This window comes from Lissotriton helveticus, chromosome 8 (genome assembly GCF_964261635.1).
Source record: "Lissotriton helveticus chromosome 8, aLisHel1.1, whole genome shotgun sequence".
In the NCBI taxonomy this organism is placed as follows: Eukaryota; Metazoa; Chordata; class Amphibia; order Caudata; family Salamandridae; genus Lissotriton; species Lissotriton helveticus.
The window spans coordinates 1,521,316,356-1,521,333,691 of record NC_136069.1 but is presented as its reverse complement, the minus strand read 5'-3'; the positions used below and the strand labels follow the sequence as shown (position 1 = coordinate 1,521,333,691).

The following is a 17,336-nucleotide window of genomic DNA, read 5'->3' as shown; positions in this document are numbered from 1 at the left end:
GACTGCTCCAGAGTGTGTGTGTGTGTATGTGACTGCTCCAGAGTGTGTGTGTGTGTATATGTGACTGCTCCAGTGTGTGTGTGTGTGACTGCTCCAGTGTGTGTGTGTGTGTGACTGCTCCAGTGTGTGTGTGTGTGTGTGTGACTGCCCCAGTGTGTGTGTGTGTGTGTGTGACTGCTCCAGTGTGTGTGTGTGTGTGTGTGTGTGTGGGGGGGGGCGGGGGGGGGGGGCTCTGGGTGTGGCTGGCTCTGGGTGTGTGGGTCTGGGTGTGTGTGTGGTAGTAATTGCTGTCTGCTGAGCTCGTCCGTAGGGTACAATAGTTCTCACATTTGCGAGATATTAAGCTATTGGCAATGTAAATGACAATGCCATTTATTTATCTGTTTTCAAAACCAACACATAAATACAAATTTTGTCATTTACAATGCCAATAGCTCTAACTTCTCCAAAGGCGAAACCGTTGCATTGTAAATGCTTGTTTTATAAATGTTAGACTCCAAATACCGGAATGCAATGGAAAATCGGCACAGGACAAGCTATTTAACCCCTCCCATGCTCATGACGAGCTGAGCTCGCCATGAGCCACGGCGCTCCGGTGCTCATGACGAGCTCAGCTCGTCACGGCCCGTGGAACGCTCAGGTGCGGGGAGAATTCCCCTGCTGTGCTGAACGTTCCACAGGAGCCAATGCACCTGTGACGAGCTCAGCTCGTCATGAGCATAGGAGCGCCGTGCCTCATGACAAGCAGATACCTTTGAAGCTCAGTTACCTACATTGCAAAGTCTTGATGAATGTACAAGGCCGGCCTTCAGTGGTTTGCACACACCCCAACCTCAACATCCTGATGTGTGCATGTATGGTTTTCCACTTTTCTGGTTTGGGTCAGTGCTCTACACATAATGTTGATTGATGTTAGCTGTGGTGACACTTCAGGTGTAAGTAGTCTAACGCCAAATAAAAAAGTAATTTTACTCTACGTTTTGTTTATATACCATTGCTGGATATGAACTGGAATTCTCCCAAGGTAACTCCTCTCTGTTTAGTTCAGATTGCCCTTACCCTCTCATAACCACGCCCTCCTCTTTCTATTCCACAATGGTCCACAGCCTGGGCATCCCTGGAGTCTGCCTCATGCTGTATCAGCCTTATTGACATCCAGCACTAAATTTACAATTTAACCCCTCCCACGCTGGTGACGGAACCGTTCCGTCACACCCCACGGTTGGGCTGTGCTGGTGACAGAACGGTTCCGTCACGGCCCGCTCGCCGCGCCTGCGTGGCGCATTCTATTGAGCGGGCGGGACCGTGACGGAACCGTTCCGTCACAAGCACAGCTCACCCGAGGGCCGTGACGGAGCAGTTCCGTCACCAGTGTCGGAGCGCCGCGCGGCCCCCCGCCCCGCCCCTTAGCACTGCGGCGGAATAGCCGCCACAGCGAAAGGGTTAACAAATAAGCATCAAGCATCATATGTCTGCATCGCACTTTTGCTGTCAGATAGGATTTTCTGGGATTCAAGCACAACACTACACATTTTATAAGGGGTCACATTTGAAGCCAAGCAGATGCATTATTCTGTCACCATATGAAGACACAGCTGTGCACGAGCCCTTCCTCGTGTGAAAATAAAGAGTGCTGAAAAGCAAATCGAGGTGCCTCTGCTGTGACTCATTTTTGCATATTTAACCAGTGTTTAAATAGCGCTTGCTCCTACGCTAATTGTGCATCATGGCAGTGTAGAGAAATCTTTGTGCTATTATGACATTCAGGTGATTGGGCTCAGATAGGTGGAGAGCTAAGGCCTTTACAAACTGATTTCATTCTTTCCACCCGTTACTCGCACATGTGCTCTGGAGCAGTTGCTTTAAAACGTTGTCCTCCGATGACATATTAATTACTAACAACATGCGCTTTTCAATAAAGGATTTCACATGGGCTGTCAATATGGCAACTAAATGCTACTGTTTAGGGCCCCTTAAGGTCAAACGGAGCTATCAGCCACAAAACTGTAAACTAAGGAGGTCACGAACAAAGGTAAACACTGCTAATCGGTTTTATGGCTTGTTGAGAGATGAAACAGGTGCATGTATTTTAAACACTTTATTCTGGAAATATGTAAGTTTTTATTTCCCTTACAGGAAGTGCGAGGAATCATGGTGCAGCTTCTTTCTTTTAACTTTAACCCGCCCTTGTTTGATTGGTTACAGGGTTGGGTAGGGTAGGGTGGGGGTAACAGTGAGGCTTAAACCATGTTAAAAAGGAAAGCCGAGGCACTTTACTATCGGTTAGCAGTGGTTAAGTGCATAGAGTTCTACAGTCCTCAAAAACAGATAGGGCAAAAGTCTGGGGGTGCACCATGCAAAAGATGGTAATCTCCTACAGATATGGTTTTAGGATCACCTATTAGGGCATACGTGTGTACAATGGTATGCCTCTCATTCACCAATCTCTAATTTTCTGTTAGAACGTATATACTAAGCATCTTATTGTGAACAATTTCACTGCTTTTGTCCGATTGCTTCACTCCTCAATGCAAGGTCTACACATACAGACATTAAACAGTTGTTTACTAAACTAGGCTGCAAATTTTATTTCAGAACTAATATATATCTTAGTAAAGGAATAAGCACAGAATCATTTTCTTTACATACACCCATGATACTGTTCAAGGCTATATGTTGGAAGATGTTATGCTTTCCCCATGTTGACCTATGGCATATGTACCATCACTAACCAAACCTAATATTCGATCCTCCGGATGTGTCAAACATGAACGATGTCATCTAAAGCATGTGTGTGCATGATTTGAAGAACTACATTATTCCAGTTTTCTTAGCAAAGGCCCCTACGAACCATTTTACATTTCAAATCACAAAAGTATAAGATCCAAAGTGTTGCTTATCTGCTCAAGTGCTATATCCAGTATGGTAAATGAGATAGCTCTATATGCTTAAGATGTGTATTACATACTTTCACCTGACACATTGTATTGTAAGTGTATTTATATAGCGCTTACTACCACTTACGACCCCTGACGAGGCGTCAAAGCGCTTTTTCAGCGAGTAGCACGCTACTCCGGGACCCATTGAGGATTAGTGTTGAATAAGTATAGTGAAACATGCAAGTACATTTTAAGTGGTGGATAGGTTAGTCAGTCATTTGGATTCGGAATGATAGCAGAAGGATAGAGGAGGAAAAAGGTTTGTATTTATATAGCGCTTGTTAACCCTGATCGGGTGTTGACGCACGCTATTCAGGAAGTCCATAAAGGATTAGTGGTGAATTAATATGGTGAAATATGAAGTAATTTCTGTGGTGGATATTAGTCAGTTAGTTGGAGTGAGAAGGATAGCAGAGGGATAAAAGGGAAGAAAGGTTTGCATTCATATTGCACTTGTTATCCCTGACATTGATTTAGCGTTAGCTATTCCGGTGGGGTATTCCATAATTAGAGCAGACAGGAAGGGGAAAAGAGGAGAGGGCTTGGCTATTATTCATCGTAGTGCCCTAAGGATCAAAGCCCAAATTGAGAACTCTAATCCGGACTGTGAAATGTTGTTGTTCCAATCAAACCTAACCAACAATGAGACATTCAGAGGCCTACTTATATATAGACCCCCAAAAGGGACTACACCTCTAATGCAACTATTGAGTCCATATCTGGAGTCAGGGGTATATAAATCGGACTCCACGGTGTTGGGGGATTTCAACCTGCATTTAGAAAAAAGCATGGACAAGGACACTAACCTGGTCAGACGCCATGGCTACCTTAGACATGACTCAGATAGTCACTCAAAGCACTCACAAAGCAGGCCATACATTAGACGGAATTTTCACTTCTAATAAAAAAATCTCAATTTCAGAAATCCTCCCGGTAGCGTGGTCCGACCAAAGCTAATAACTTTTGCTATAAAGACGGGAAATCCGCTAACAGAAATCCCCCCGTCTGCCAAGCACATAGACGCCCGTAACTGGTCTAAAATCAACACTACACTACTAGAGGACCACCTGACAAATTCCATCCCAGACTTGGATAAAGACTGCAGTATAGCCGCGATCCAAATCTCAAGCTGGATAAAAGATGTGACTGTAGTAGCGGCTCCTAGTAGTAGAAAGACAGTAAAAAGGAAATCACCCTCCCAGCCATGGTTTACAAAAGAACCCAAAAGAAGATATGCAGGAAAGAGGAAAGGATATGGAGGACGAATTACGAGCCCGAAACAAGAGTAAAATATAAATCCTCACTGGCCACCTATAAAAAACTGATATTAAGGGAAAAAAGTAAATACTACACACATAAGATAGTAGAAGTGACAAATTCAAGTAAGGAACTCTTTTTCATAGTAAAAAAATTAACCAAGGACGACAACTCGGCTCCTCCCGAAATCAGCTCTGCATTTTGCAACACCTTGGGCCAGTTCTTTGTAGATAAAGTGGGTAGTGTCTATGAGTCTTTCAGAACCACGAGCGAATCTAATGACCATCAGATACCACAGACTACTGCACGCCCTTTCCAATTTGACCCACCGTCAATAGAACAGATTAGCCAGGTAGTGAGGCAAACAAAGTCTGGAGGCACCTCCGACCCTTGCCCTCCCAGGATAATGCACCTCTTCCCTGAACTACTGAGTGAGCAACTAGAGTTGCTCTTCAAAGAAATAGTTAAGATCAACAATTTCGCAGAGACTTGGAAAACTGCATCAGTTCTTCCTTTACTAAAGAAAGCTACCCTTGACCCACAAGAGCCGAGCAGCTATAGACCTATAGCAAGGATACCCTTTGCAGCGAAGGTTCTGGAGAAGCTTCTGAATAGGCAATTATCCCAATTTCTGTATGATAATAAGCTGTTGGTCCACTCTCAATTTGGCTTTCGAGAAGGGCATGGAACTGAAACAGCCCTGCTGACAGCCACAGAGGAATTGAGGTATATACTGGACGCCGGGGGGAAGGCCGCCTTGATTTTATTGGATCTCTCGGCGGCATTCGACACGGTAAACCATGACATCCTACTCTGCCGACTCAGAGAGGCGGGAGTACACGAATCGGCCCAAACTTTAATAGCCTCTTACCTGTCTAACAGGACATTCACGGTGGAACTAGGAGAGGCTAAATCCAAACATTTCAGTTCCCCATGCGGCGTCCCACAGGGGTCATCGCTAAGTCCCACTCTATTCAATCTTTATGTGGGCCCCCTGGCGGCAATAATAAGGAACCATGGCTTCAAGCCAGTCTCCTACGCCGACGACACACAAATTGTGTTGTCAATCTCAAGTAACATCTCAGAGACGGCAAAGAAATTTAAAAAATGCATGCAACACATCTTCCAATGGATGCAGGGTAATTGCTTGAAACTAAACAGGAGCAAAAGTGAAGTTATGTTGTTGGGGACAGACATGCAATCTTGGTCACAGGAATGGTGGCTGGAGGACCTAGGCCAATGCCCCATCCCAGTCGATAAGGTCAGAAATTTGGGTGTCCTCCTGGACGACAAACTTACGTACAAGGCACAAACAAATAAGTTAGCTTCTTCCGTATGGTATATTCTGAAAACAATCAGGAAACTCCTAACTTTCATTCCCCTTGACTCACGCAAGACGGTGGTCACAGCACTGGCGCTATCGAGGCTGGATTTTGGAAACTCACTGTATGCAGGGATTCAGGTCAAGCAATTGGCGACATTACAGCGTCTACAGAATGCAGCGGCCAGATCGGTGCTGGATATCCCAAAGTATGAACCAGTGGCGCACAGATTGGCGGGCTTGCACTGGCTGCCAATTGCCAAAAGAGTCAAATTCAAGTCCCTCTGCCGGACATACAAGGCACTTCAGGGAACTGGCTGCCAGTTCCTGAAAAACCACTTGAAATGGTACGAACCATCTAGATCCCTGAGATCCAGCCAACTGAAAATGACCCAGGTCCCTAGATTCAAGCAGGTTAGTTGGGGCGGGAGAAGCTTCAGACTGCATGCAGCCCAGCTTTGGAACCAGCTCCCAATATCAATTAAAAACTGCCCTTCCTTGTACTCCTTCAGAAAAGAAATAAAGACTTGGTTGTTCACCACAAGTCTTTGAACCACCCTGTGAGGAAGCAGGTTTTCTGGTCATGCAGCGCCAAGACCCCCATGGGCATTTGCGCGCTATACAAATCTCAAAATCAAAAATCAGATGGGGGTTGAAGCGCTTTTCTGGCGAGTAGCACGCCACTCCGGAACCCATACAGGATTAGTGTTGAAAATTAGTATAGTAAAATATGAAGTAATTTGAGTAGTGGATATGTTATTCAGTTATTTGGGTAGAGAAGGGTAGATGGCGGGATAGAAGAGGGAAAGAGGTTTGTATTTATATAGCGCCTGCTACCCCTGATGGGGTTTTGAAGCGCAAGTAGCACGCTACTCTGGAACTGATCAGGATTAGTGTTGAATTAGTATGGTGAAACATGAAAGTAATTTTAGTGGTGGATATGTTAGTCAGTCAGTTATTTGGATTGAGAAGGGTTGGGGAGGGGTAGAAAAGAGGGAAGAGTTTAGAAAGGTTTGTTTTAGGGGATCAGTATAGTAAAAGAGGTGTCAGATGATGCAAGGAGGGGTAGAGGAGGAGAGAGTCCAGAAAGGGTTATTTTGGGGGTCATAGTAGTGGAATGGGGTTTGGGATAAAGGAGAGAGTGGATGTAGAGGATATATTGATAGATGTATAGGCTGAGAAACAGGGTAGTGCATTGGAAATGCTAAATTAGAAGAACGTGATAAATATATAGATCAATAAGAACATTGAAAGTATATAGATGCATAAAGGATATTGGGCAGCATTTCTGGCCCTGGTCCTGGTCAGTCTCGAACAGGCTCAAACAGGCAACTGTCCTTGTCCTCTCTGCCCTTAACAGGCTCAAACAGGCAACTGCCCTTGTCCTCTCCGCCCTTAACAGGCTCAAACAGGCAACTGCCCTTGTCCTCTCCGCCCTCAGCCTCAACGCCTGGGCTGAGACGCCCTAACCCTGGCCTTTTATAGCCCTAGTAATCAGGTGACCCCTTCAGCCAATGTGAACCCTATCCCTAACACTATCCAATCACAACACAGCCCTAAAATCTAGAACCAATAGGAGACCAGGACATTACAGCCAATCTTTGCCCTAATCCAAGCACCCAATCAGTTCAACAACCCTGATCTCTACGTCCAATAGAGGCCCTAGCCCTACCAGTAGTCCCAAACCAAGTCCAAGCAACAAATGGCACAGGAAAGCCCTAGTCCCTACTTCCAATAGAAAGCCTAACCCTACTCTATTCCCTCAACTAGTCCAGCAACCAATCACACCAGAAGCCCTAATCTAATCTAACCCTAGACACACCCTATTCCCAACAACCAATAACAAAGGAAGCCCTAGTCCCTACTTCCAATAGAAATCCTAACCCTAGCCCTAGTCCCAACCCTACATTGATTGAATCACAGACCCAGAAACCAATCAGAACCCTCAAATACCCAACCAATGTGGACACTAACCCTAATCCAATAGAAACACCAGCTACAACTACCAATCAGTTTACACGTGAACCAACCCCTAGCAGACCATATAAGGTCATAGCGACCTCAGACAAGTATTGCTGGCCAGGGAGTTGAAAGCTGCTTTTGCTGTTCATAATCTCCTAGGAGACAGTCAGGCTCAATCCGCACTTTGGACTTCTGCAGGTAAAGGCCTCATTAACTTGAAATCTAACAATACTGTTTGTATAAAACTTTACTCCCTCTCCTGGCCAAAAAACGAAGTGCACAGTCCCTAGTAAACACAGTTTAAACAGCTCACAGAAGCACCCTCTGATGTAGAATATCCCTGTTGCTGGGGAGGAGGGGCAGGGGGGCTGGTTTCACAGGCTTGTGAACACAAAATGGTGGCTGGGGGTGCACTGCTTTAACATACAGGTCTTAGCACAGAGCAAAGGAGAAATTTGGAGGGAAAACTGAATTGTCACCAGGAATGAGAGGGATAAACTACAGAGTTTGGACAGAAAATCCCACAATTCAACACGTTAAATGGAAGCAATCATGGGCAGGGAAAACCATAAGTTTAAAACACAAAATTGGTGATAAAATATGCAACCACTGGCAGGTTAAAACTACAATTTTAAACAGTAACAACCACAGGCAAAGACAGTAATCATAGAAAGGGAAAATCGTTTTTTTAACAACTTTTGTTTTGGGGAAGAGACAGCACTAGTCTGTCTCCTTACCACTTCCTGGACTCTGCTCACTGCAATCTGGGGCACAGGTCGCATGTGTTCTGGAAGAGGTTATCTGAGTGGTGCCCCACCTTTTCGAGAGGTGCTCTTTAAAACCTATTTTGGAGTGGTAGGCATACACTATTACCCCCCATTTCCAAGGGGGTCTCTGGTGCACAATGGTGCAATATTTCCCATGATAAAGTTAGCAAAAAGCATGTCTTATCTTGGAAATAGGGTATTAGAACCGGGTGAAAGTAATAGAGAGACTAGGGTGTGAGGAGGAGTGCAACTGGGCTCATGTGGGTAGTGGCAGGGGTAGCATCTCTGGTAAAGAAAAAATGTAGTTAAGGGGGAGGGAAACATATGAAGTATTGAAGAAGGAAAAGAAGGGGAGTGTAGAATGGGTTCCTGCCTACAATGAATGTATGTATGTGATCCTGAACAAGCACAGAAAATGGACTATTTAAAAAAAAAAATGGCTTTCATCAGAATGAGATCGACATCATGGGAATGCCATTCATTAAAAATAGAAAAAACAGGTTCTTGGCGAAAGAGTCCGCAGTACAGGTTTCCTTAATTCGGTTTTCCTTCAGAATCGCGTAAAACTCCTAGTGGAAGAGCACTTGGCTTTTTGATACGGAAGTTGTTGATTTAGATTGTTATTGCATGCTCACAAGTTAGGATTAGCACTATTCAACATGCAGAGTAGGTTTCAGCACTACAAGCAAATATAAACCTTTGTTCCTCAACTACCTGTGCCTTGGTAAAAGCCTCGAACTCCAGTGTGGATTTCATGTGTTTGTTTGCTTTTAAGGAAAGGTGTTTCAGTAACCCATTTTAAATAAATGGATTCCTGCAGTCTCGATCAGGAGTGATCGTGCCCCAGTACACAGTATCTTTAGGTACGTTGTAGGAAGAGCATGTTTTCAGCAGACATGAAAAAGGTACTTTAATAACCCCTTGGGTGCGGCCGCGATTCTGCGCCTGTGCGGCAGTTCTGAAGAGTGGGCGGGTTCATGACGGCCCCCAGCCGTCATAAGCACACGCCCACCGTGTTGCATGACAAACGGGGGCCATCATCAGCATGGAAGGGGTTAAATAAAGTATTTGCAAACCTAGCAGACTTATTTCCTAAGGACAAAATATTATTTCACAAAAGTCTCTACTTTATTGGTCACACTAATTAGCTGTTACAACCAAGCAGGACTTCACCAACAGAAGATACACAGAAAATAAATATAAACAAACATCAGAAGATCTTACCCGGTCATTACTTCCAAATGCAGCTGCCCAGAGACTGTTAGGAATGTAGGAACATCGAAAAAGTTTGGATTGTCCCCACTTTCTTTCACTTTGCTTGCTGGCTGGATATAAAGAAAGGATATGATAAAATAATTATTATCTGTGGTGGGGAAGGGGGAAGAGAAAGAGTACACTAAACAAATATAGCTACAGACAAACAAATGCCAAAGATTCTAAAGCATATCACTTAAAATGCACTGGTGGTTTAAGAGACATTGTGGAGTGAAATCAATTAACATAGATAAATTATACGAAGTGTGGTCATAATTAAGGTAAAAAGTCACAGATGCGGCCAGCCAAAGGCCAAGATGGCCGTGATATCCCTGGGCTTCTGTCCATCACTCTTCCCTATGCTGTCTTAGAGGTGCAGAGCTGGGATTACTCGATGGCAAATTACAAACACAATATACTTTAACCCCTTTGAAAAAGACAATGACGTAAATGCGGTCAATGACCCAATACCACAAGACAACCACACTCTTCATAAGCAAACATGCCTACCTAAGAGTAACAAGGAAAACAATAAAGAAACCCACAAAGGTTTTCTGCTGTCAATAACTCAGAAAGATGAGGTAACCTCAACAGAACATCCTTGACACTAAAAGCTAAAGGACAAATGTGTAAGCACCCTGAGAAGAATAAGGAAACCGTATGAAAGCAACATCGTCCTAAGTCGTTTGATCTGCATCAAAGCTCAAATGGAGGAAGCCATCAAAATAAAATGTTATTTCTAAAACACATAACCAAGGCTCACGTTATCTTGGCCAGGGATTTAAGACTTCCAAGAAAAAGTTTACATTTTGTATCATTTTTCTATGAGAAAATAAAACAAAATCAGATGTTAGAATTGGGGGAGGTGGTGGTGATTGGCTATTTAGGATGGCAGACGTGAGTCTGTAGTGCTCTGCAAGGCACCAATGAAAAGTCTGGATCTTCAATAATCTCTCCATATGCAGTGCTGCACTCTCATTATCTAGTTATGTTGCAGGAACATATACCTTGATTTCCAGCTGGTGCTATTGGATCCTTGGGGTCCCTTCCTCCTGCATGTCTACTGCTCCACTGAAGTGTCATCAGTCAACAGAGACTTCAGGACCCGAGACGGCATTGCCGCAGCAATCAATCAATCAATCATAAAATTTGTAAAGAGCGCTACTCACCCGTTAGGGTCTCAAGGCGCTGGGGGTGCGGGGTGCTGCTACTGCTCGAAGAGCCAGGTCTTGAGGCGCCTCCTGAAGCTGAGGTGGTCCTGGGTCAGTCGTAGGTGGGTGGGGAGGGAATTTCTGGTCTTTGCTGCCAGGTAGGAGAACGATCTTCCTCCGGCGGTGGTTCTGCGGATCCGTGGGATGGTGGTGAGAGCGAGGTTGGCTGAGCGGAGCTGGCGGGCGGGCGTGTAGAACGCGAGTCGGCTGTTGAGGTATTCCGGGCCTAGGTTGTGGAGTGCTTTGTGTGCGTGGGTGAGCAGTCTGAACGTGATCCTTTTGCTGACGGGGAGCCAGTGGAGATCTCTCTAGGTTGAGATGTGGCTGTGGCGGGGGATGTTAAGGATGAGTCGTGCGGAGGCCTGCAGAGCTGGGGATCTGCAGGCTTCATTGCCTGACCAGCCTTGGGGCTGGAATGAGATGCAGACAGGAGCTGTGACATGAAGGGTATGGACACTGCGGCAGCCCGGTGAGGTATTTGGGAGTGTGTGGGCTGGAGGTGGTCTGGATTTATCACCCCAGTGGAAATTTCAGGTGTGCGTAATGTTGCCCCAACCAGTCTCCTCTCCATGGGCCAGATGTAGGTAACTTCAATTTACCGATTCATAAATACCGAATTTTACAGATTCGGTATTTATGAATCGGTAAATATGAAGGTGTGACATGTAGGTAAAATCGGTAATTGAATTACCGATTCTGTGAAAATCGGTATTTACCGAATTGGTAAATACCGATTCGGTAATGCTCATTGATTCCTATGGGCATTGAAGCCCATAGGAATCAATGGGCATTACCGAATCGGTACTTACCGATTCAGTAAATACCGATTCCAGCAAGGGTGCAGGGGGTGTCACTTTGACACCCTCTAGCACCCCAAATACTGGCATGGCATAGATGTGCATGCACACCTAGATTCGGTATTTTACCACCCAATTGGATTGGGTGGTAAAATACCGATTCTGAAGGCCTTAGGGACTCTGAAGAGTCCCACCTACATCCCGAAGTTACCGAATCGGTAAAATTACCGATTCGGTAAATTTAGCCCCCTACATACCAAAAACCCATTTACCGGTCGGTAACGGCCGAAATCGGCCGTTACCGGTCGGTAAATGGCCTCCTACATCTGGCCCCATATCTCTAATCTGCCTGGATCAGCCTGGGACAGCTGCAGTTCTGGGATGGACTTGGAAGTGGGCCTCGTGCCAGAAGAGATGGTGTGGTCTGGTTCGCTGGGGCTGTGCCCTCCATAGCATGCTTTCTCAGCGATCCTAACAGCACCATTGAAGCTCCCGCCTAGGTCTCCCTTGATCTAGAGGCTGTGTGGTTTAGGATCAATGTGAGTGTTATTGCTGTCTGGAGGGGAACAGCCTCCCCCCAACTTGCCTTCCCTGCAATAACAGACAGTAATGACTATAACTAGGTGATGTGGTGAAACACCCACCCGAGTCGCGATGCTGGTGCCCCCGGAGCGCCTTGCATTGTCGTCCAGACGCCACAAACAAATGAACATACCCAATGGAAGGTCATCTGACTGACAGAATAGTCAGCAATAACGACTGACACAGATTGGGGTAAACATTTTAACACTGTATAACACTACCTGATGGATGGACTCTCAAATGCACCTGGGAAGCAATTATAAGAACCACGTATATCATCTTTTAATCCCAGTGTCTGATTGCTTGTGTTGCATCATGGATGCAACACACCAAGTGATCATTGAGGGCTGTCGTGCCTGCAAAAGGCTGCAAATTAGCACTAGAGGCACAATTCTATCAATCTGCAAGTGACTGTCAAACCTAATTGACGCAATACCAAGGTGAAGGATAAACTCCACCAGTCAACTATGCACATCATTATGGGTAAATATTAACAGCCCAACACTGTGGCATGACACTATATGTTAATACGCTGGCCCTGTGGTGCGAGACTGACCATGGATTCTCACAAGAGACAGATGCAATTCTGCCGGCCATACAGTTGTCTACGTGGCATTAAGAGCCAAAAGTGGCGAACTTAGGTTAAATGTCTTGTCACTGGGGCAGAGAAGTCCTTGTATTTCATGGTGACTAGCTTGTCAAAGGTTATTAAGATTTTGGAGGAACTAGTGGAGGACACTGAAGGTTTTACATGCAGGAATGATTTACAATTTGTTGTCTCCCAGGGGGCATGGAAAGGTCTTGGCCAGAGCACTTTCTGGCAAACTGGCTACACATGTTACCGACAAAAAACTTTTGGTGGTTTCATTATCCCTTCCCTATCCCCTCAAACCCGCCAAACTGAAAGTCAATTTCCAGGCATACAAGTTCTTTTGAAGCAGCCTGTGAAGTGGCATGTGTCAGACCAAACAGATTTTTAACATGTGCCAGTAAAACAGGATGTTTATCTCCTGGTTTGATGATCATCCCAAAATCAGCAAAATGCCACCAACCCGACCCATTAATACACTTGTGGGCAACGGGTACTTCTACTGTCAATTTCTTACCCTCAAACCTAATTTCTGCTCAATAAGAATCCAACAGATCCGTTTTGCTACTGTATAATGAAGGAGGTAACCTGCTTTTTCAGGCCATAATTCCTAATACTTATCTACAGATAAGAAGGTAATCAAGGCATTTCAGTTAATAGTTGTATATAGTACGTCTCAATGGTAACAGTAGTATCAGGATCTACAAACTTTCTGTACTTTAACTGAAAGTACTATTTCACTTACTTTATTCCCAAAAGATTAAGTTTCATCAGGGATTCCCTTATCAGCATCACACTACATAAATGTGTTTACGACCCGAACGTACCATCTCAAAATGGGCAATTATATTACATTTCAAGCATTTATGGCCTAGAGGAGGACAATTTTGAAAACATTGTACGCATGAGTCTTAGAACCACTCCTATGACAGTTCTTAATTGAAACAATGTATAGTTTCTACCTCTTTTACTATTGTTATTAAGTATGAAATTTTGAGATTTGTTAGTAGATAGCACTTTAGATTCATGGATGGCAGCATACCGTGCTTCTAATAGTTTAACACCTTTCTCTGAACTCACTTTGCTTTTGGCTATGCCTACAACTTTATCCAGTCAAGCAAGTCGCCTTACTTGAACCATTCAAATCAACAGAGAAGTAAAACTCTCAAAATCACAATATGTGGCGATTACTTACTTAGCCGTATTATAGAGTCGAGCGATTCATTAGGATCTTGGACTCTTGTAAAAAACACATTTGATAATGTAAGACTAGAATAACTTTCCTCTTCAAAGTGCATTTCTAACTGTTTAACAGTGGCCTTCCAGAGCTTTTTCTTGCACTGGTGCATATTCAGGTAGATAATCAAAATCATTTGCACCCTCCACAATTAAATAATAATATAATACGTTTAATTTTCTATCCAGTTTACATTTTTGGCCATCTACGGCTCCTAATTAAGCATTGAAAGAATGAACTCATAAATGCAATTTCCGAGGCTGGTTGCCAGGATCCTGAAAGAATGGAGCTCGTGGAATTACAGATTGAATATCAACCAATAAAGTGACAATAAAAAAAATGAATACAGCATACAAAAATAATGCAAAGCAAGTATGGTTATACAACCACGATCTTCTTTATTCATTTTAAAGTGTGCCACTCACTGTTTAAAATTGTTGAATACATTTGCAAAACAAAAAGCCAATTGCCATAGATAAATAAATTTTAAATAAGGCTTTCCGGTTTTCAGTGTCTGAATTTTAAAACTTTTGGAAAACACCCCTGATATTCACAAAATGTAGTGTTTATTGGTATTTGTTCAGCTGCCTAACCCGCAGGATAGATGAAAACTGTTTTTCCAGGATTTACAAAATGTTTTGCTTTTTTGCAGTGATTGTTGTAACACAAAACATTCAAATTAAAGGCAAAGTGATGCTGGAAATTTAGGGCCAGATGTAGGAAGGCCATTACCGTTCGGTAACGGCCGAAATCGGCCGTTACCGACTGGTAATAGGCTTTTCCTATGTAGGTGGCAAATTTACTGATTCGGTATTTACAGATTCGGTATTTACCGAATCATCATTTACCGATTCGGTATTTACCGAATCGGTAAATAAAATGTAGGAAGCACTTTGAAGAGTGCTTCTGTGCTTACAGGATTCGTTATTTACCACCAACTATTAGTTGGTGGTAAATAACGAATACCTCTGTAAATGCAGATCTGTGCATTTATACCTGTGCCATGTGACAGACATACATGCCCTTAGGGCACATGTGTACATAAGCACTATTCAGGGGTGCAACAGGGTGTCAAAGTGACACCCTGCCACCCTTGACTCTTTCCCTGTTTTACTGAATCGGTAATTACCAATTCGGTAATTAACATTCATTCCTATGGGCCCATTGGAATGAATGGCAATAACCGAATCGGTAATTACCGATTCAGTAATTACCGAATCTTAACGATTCAGTAATTTTTACCGATTTTTTATCTACATAGCATTTATCGATTCGAAAATACCGATTCGGTATTTTCGAATCGGTAAATTTAAATTACCTACATCTAGCCCTTAGTGTCTTCCCACTTGTAGTGTTTTTAGATTGACCTTTGGTAGAGTGAAAATGCAATTTCAACCTCATTGCATTTATACATTTTTTTTAATATCTCCCCCCATATTCGCAAGTGTACCGAGATACATTTTATAACCAAATATGAATGTTGTTTCTTAATGATCTGAAGTGCATTTTACCTTCAGTTATGCTTGTTACGTTTCTTGGCTCTTGGTAACCCTAGAAGCCACCTGTTATATGGTAGTGCATTTGCACATTTTTGCAAAGCATAACCTCGTTCTCAATCTTGGCAAGCGGAGTCGGGAATATTAAAAGGAAAATAAACTCTACATTGCATTCATAAATTATAGCATCTCCTAAAAGAAGTCTTGCATTTCCTCCAGCAGATGATCCTGCTACCTGCTCATTAGGTAAGTTTTTACTAAAAGTAACACGTTTCGGTCATATGATTAGGTTCCATAGACTTGTACAGCAACATATATAAACTGTCCTACATTCCATGTAGCTGTTTTTTTTCCCAGCGAGAGTTCTGGTCAGTTGAAATGACAATTACTTTTTTATTATTGGCTATGTATCTTGCTATTTTTGCATCAAACACGCTTGACTTGTGGGCTCCCCGGTGCGTTCTATTTTGTTTTGAACAGATGTGCATGTGGCATCGGAATCGCCCCACCAGAAAGAAGATGGGGCGTGCTGGTCCAGGCTCCACATGACATCCCCAGGCACGCGAGGTAAGAGAGAGCCTTCTCCATGGGAATGCTTGTAGGAGAATGGCCCAGCAGCAGACCTGATGAATTGACTAAAGTAGTGCGCGTGAAGCTAACCAAACTTTTAAGTAAAATTTAACTGTGTTTAACATGCATTTTGTTTGTGCGATTTGCACTGCTTATATTGCCCTGTTGATGTATTGTCAAAAGGGGTGCACACATGTCATCCTGGTAATATATGATGGAAAACATGAAATAATTTGGGTAGGAAGGGCTGAGAGGAGTTATGTTATGTTATGTTATGTTAAAATGTATTTATATAGCGCACGGCTACTCCGACAGAGTGTCCCGGCGCTTTCCACAAACAACTCAGTGTGTAATAACATAACACGAAATAATACAGAAAAGAAAGACCCACCCAAAGAGCAACTAAACATTAACAAGCATTGGAAATGCAATAGGTCTCGCAATAGAATAGTTAGACATTTTTCTTTTTGCAAATGGAAGAGTGGCGTTGCGTGGATGAGTAGCGTTGCGTGGAAGAGTGGCGTTGCGTGGATGAGTGGCGTGTGGGAGTGGCGTTGCGTGTGTGAGTGGCGTTGCGTGTGTGAGTGGCGTTGCGTGTGTGAGTGGCGTAGCGTGTGTGAGTGGCGTTGCGTGTGTGAGTGGCGTTGCGTGTGTGAGTGGCGTTGCGTGGGTGAGTGGCGTTGCGTGGGTGAGTGGCGTGTGTGAGTGGCGTTGCGTGTGTGAGTGGCGTTGCGTATGTGAGTGGCGTAGCGTGTGTGAGTGGCGTTGCGTGTGTGAGTGGCGTTGCGTGTGTGAGTGGCGTTGCGTGTGTGAGTGGCGTTGCGTGTGTGAGTGGCGTTGCGTGTGTGAGTGGTGTTGGAATGCAATAAGTATCGCATTAGAAAAGTTGTAGTTATTGGTCTTGTAAATGACATAAATTTTTTTTTTTGCGATGTTAAAATTGCTATATTGATGGCTTTGTCATTTACAATGCCAATAGTTATAACTTTTGCAAATGTGACACCTATAGCATTTGGAATGCAACATGTTTAGTATTTACGTGACTTATATGGCAGCTCTGGTCGTTATGCTACATCTCTAGATAGTTTTATCTTCCGCAAATGTGACACCTATTGTAACACAATATGTGTTGTGAGGGTGAGTGAGGGTGAGGGGATGAGGGTGAGGTGTTGAGGGTGAGGGGTTGAGGGTGAGTGAGGGTGAGTGAGGGTGAGGTGTTGAGGGTGAGGCGTTGAGGGTGAGTGAGGGTGAGGCTGAGGTGTTGAGGGTGAGTGAGGGTGAGGAGTTGAGGGTGAGTGAGGGTGAGGAGTTGAGGGTGAGTGAGGGGTTGTGGGTGAGTGAGGGTGAGGATGAG

At 44.0% G+C, this 17,336-nt stretch overlaps 1 protein-coding gene across 1 annotated transcript in view; it reads right to left on the bottom strand.

Annotated features, from left to right (window-relative positions):
• NARS2 (asparaginyl-tRNA synthetase 2, mitochondrial) overlaps positions 1 to 17,336 on the bottom strand; it is a 421,381-nt gene that overhangs the window by 285,754 nt on the left and 118,291 nt on the right. The window contains exon 6 of the mRNA XM_078656242.1: positions 9,471 to 9,571. Coding sequence (XP_078512368.1) covers positions 9,471 to 9,571 — 101 coding nt within the window. The remainder of the gene's footprint in view (positions 1 to 9,470; positions 9,572 to 17,336) is intronic.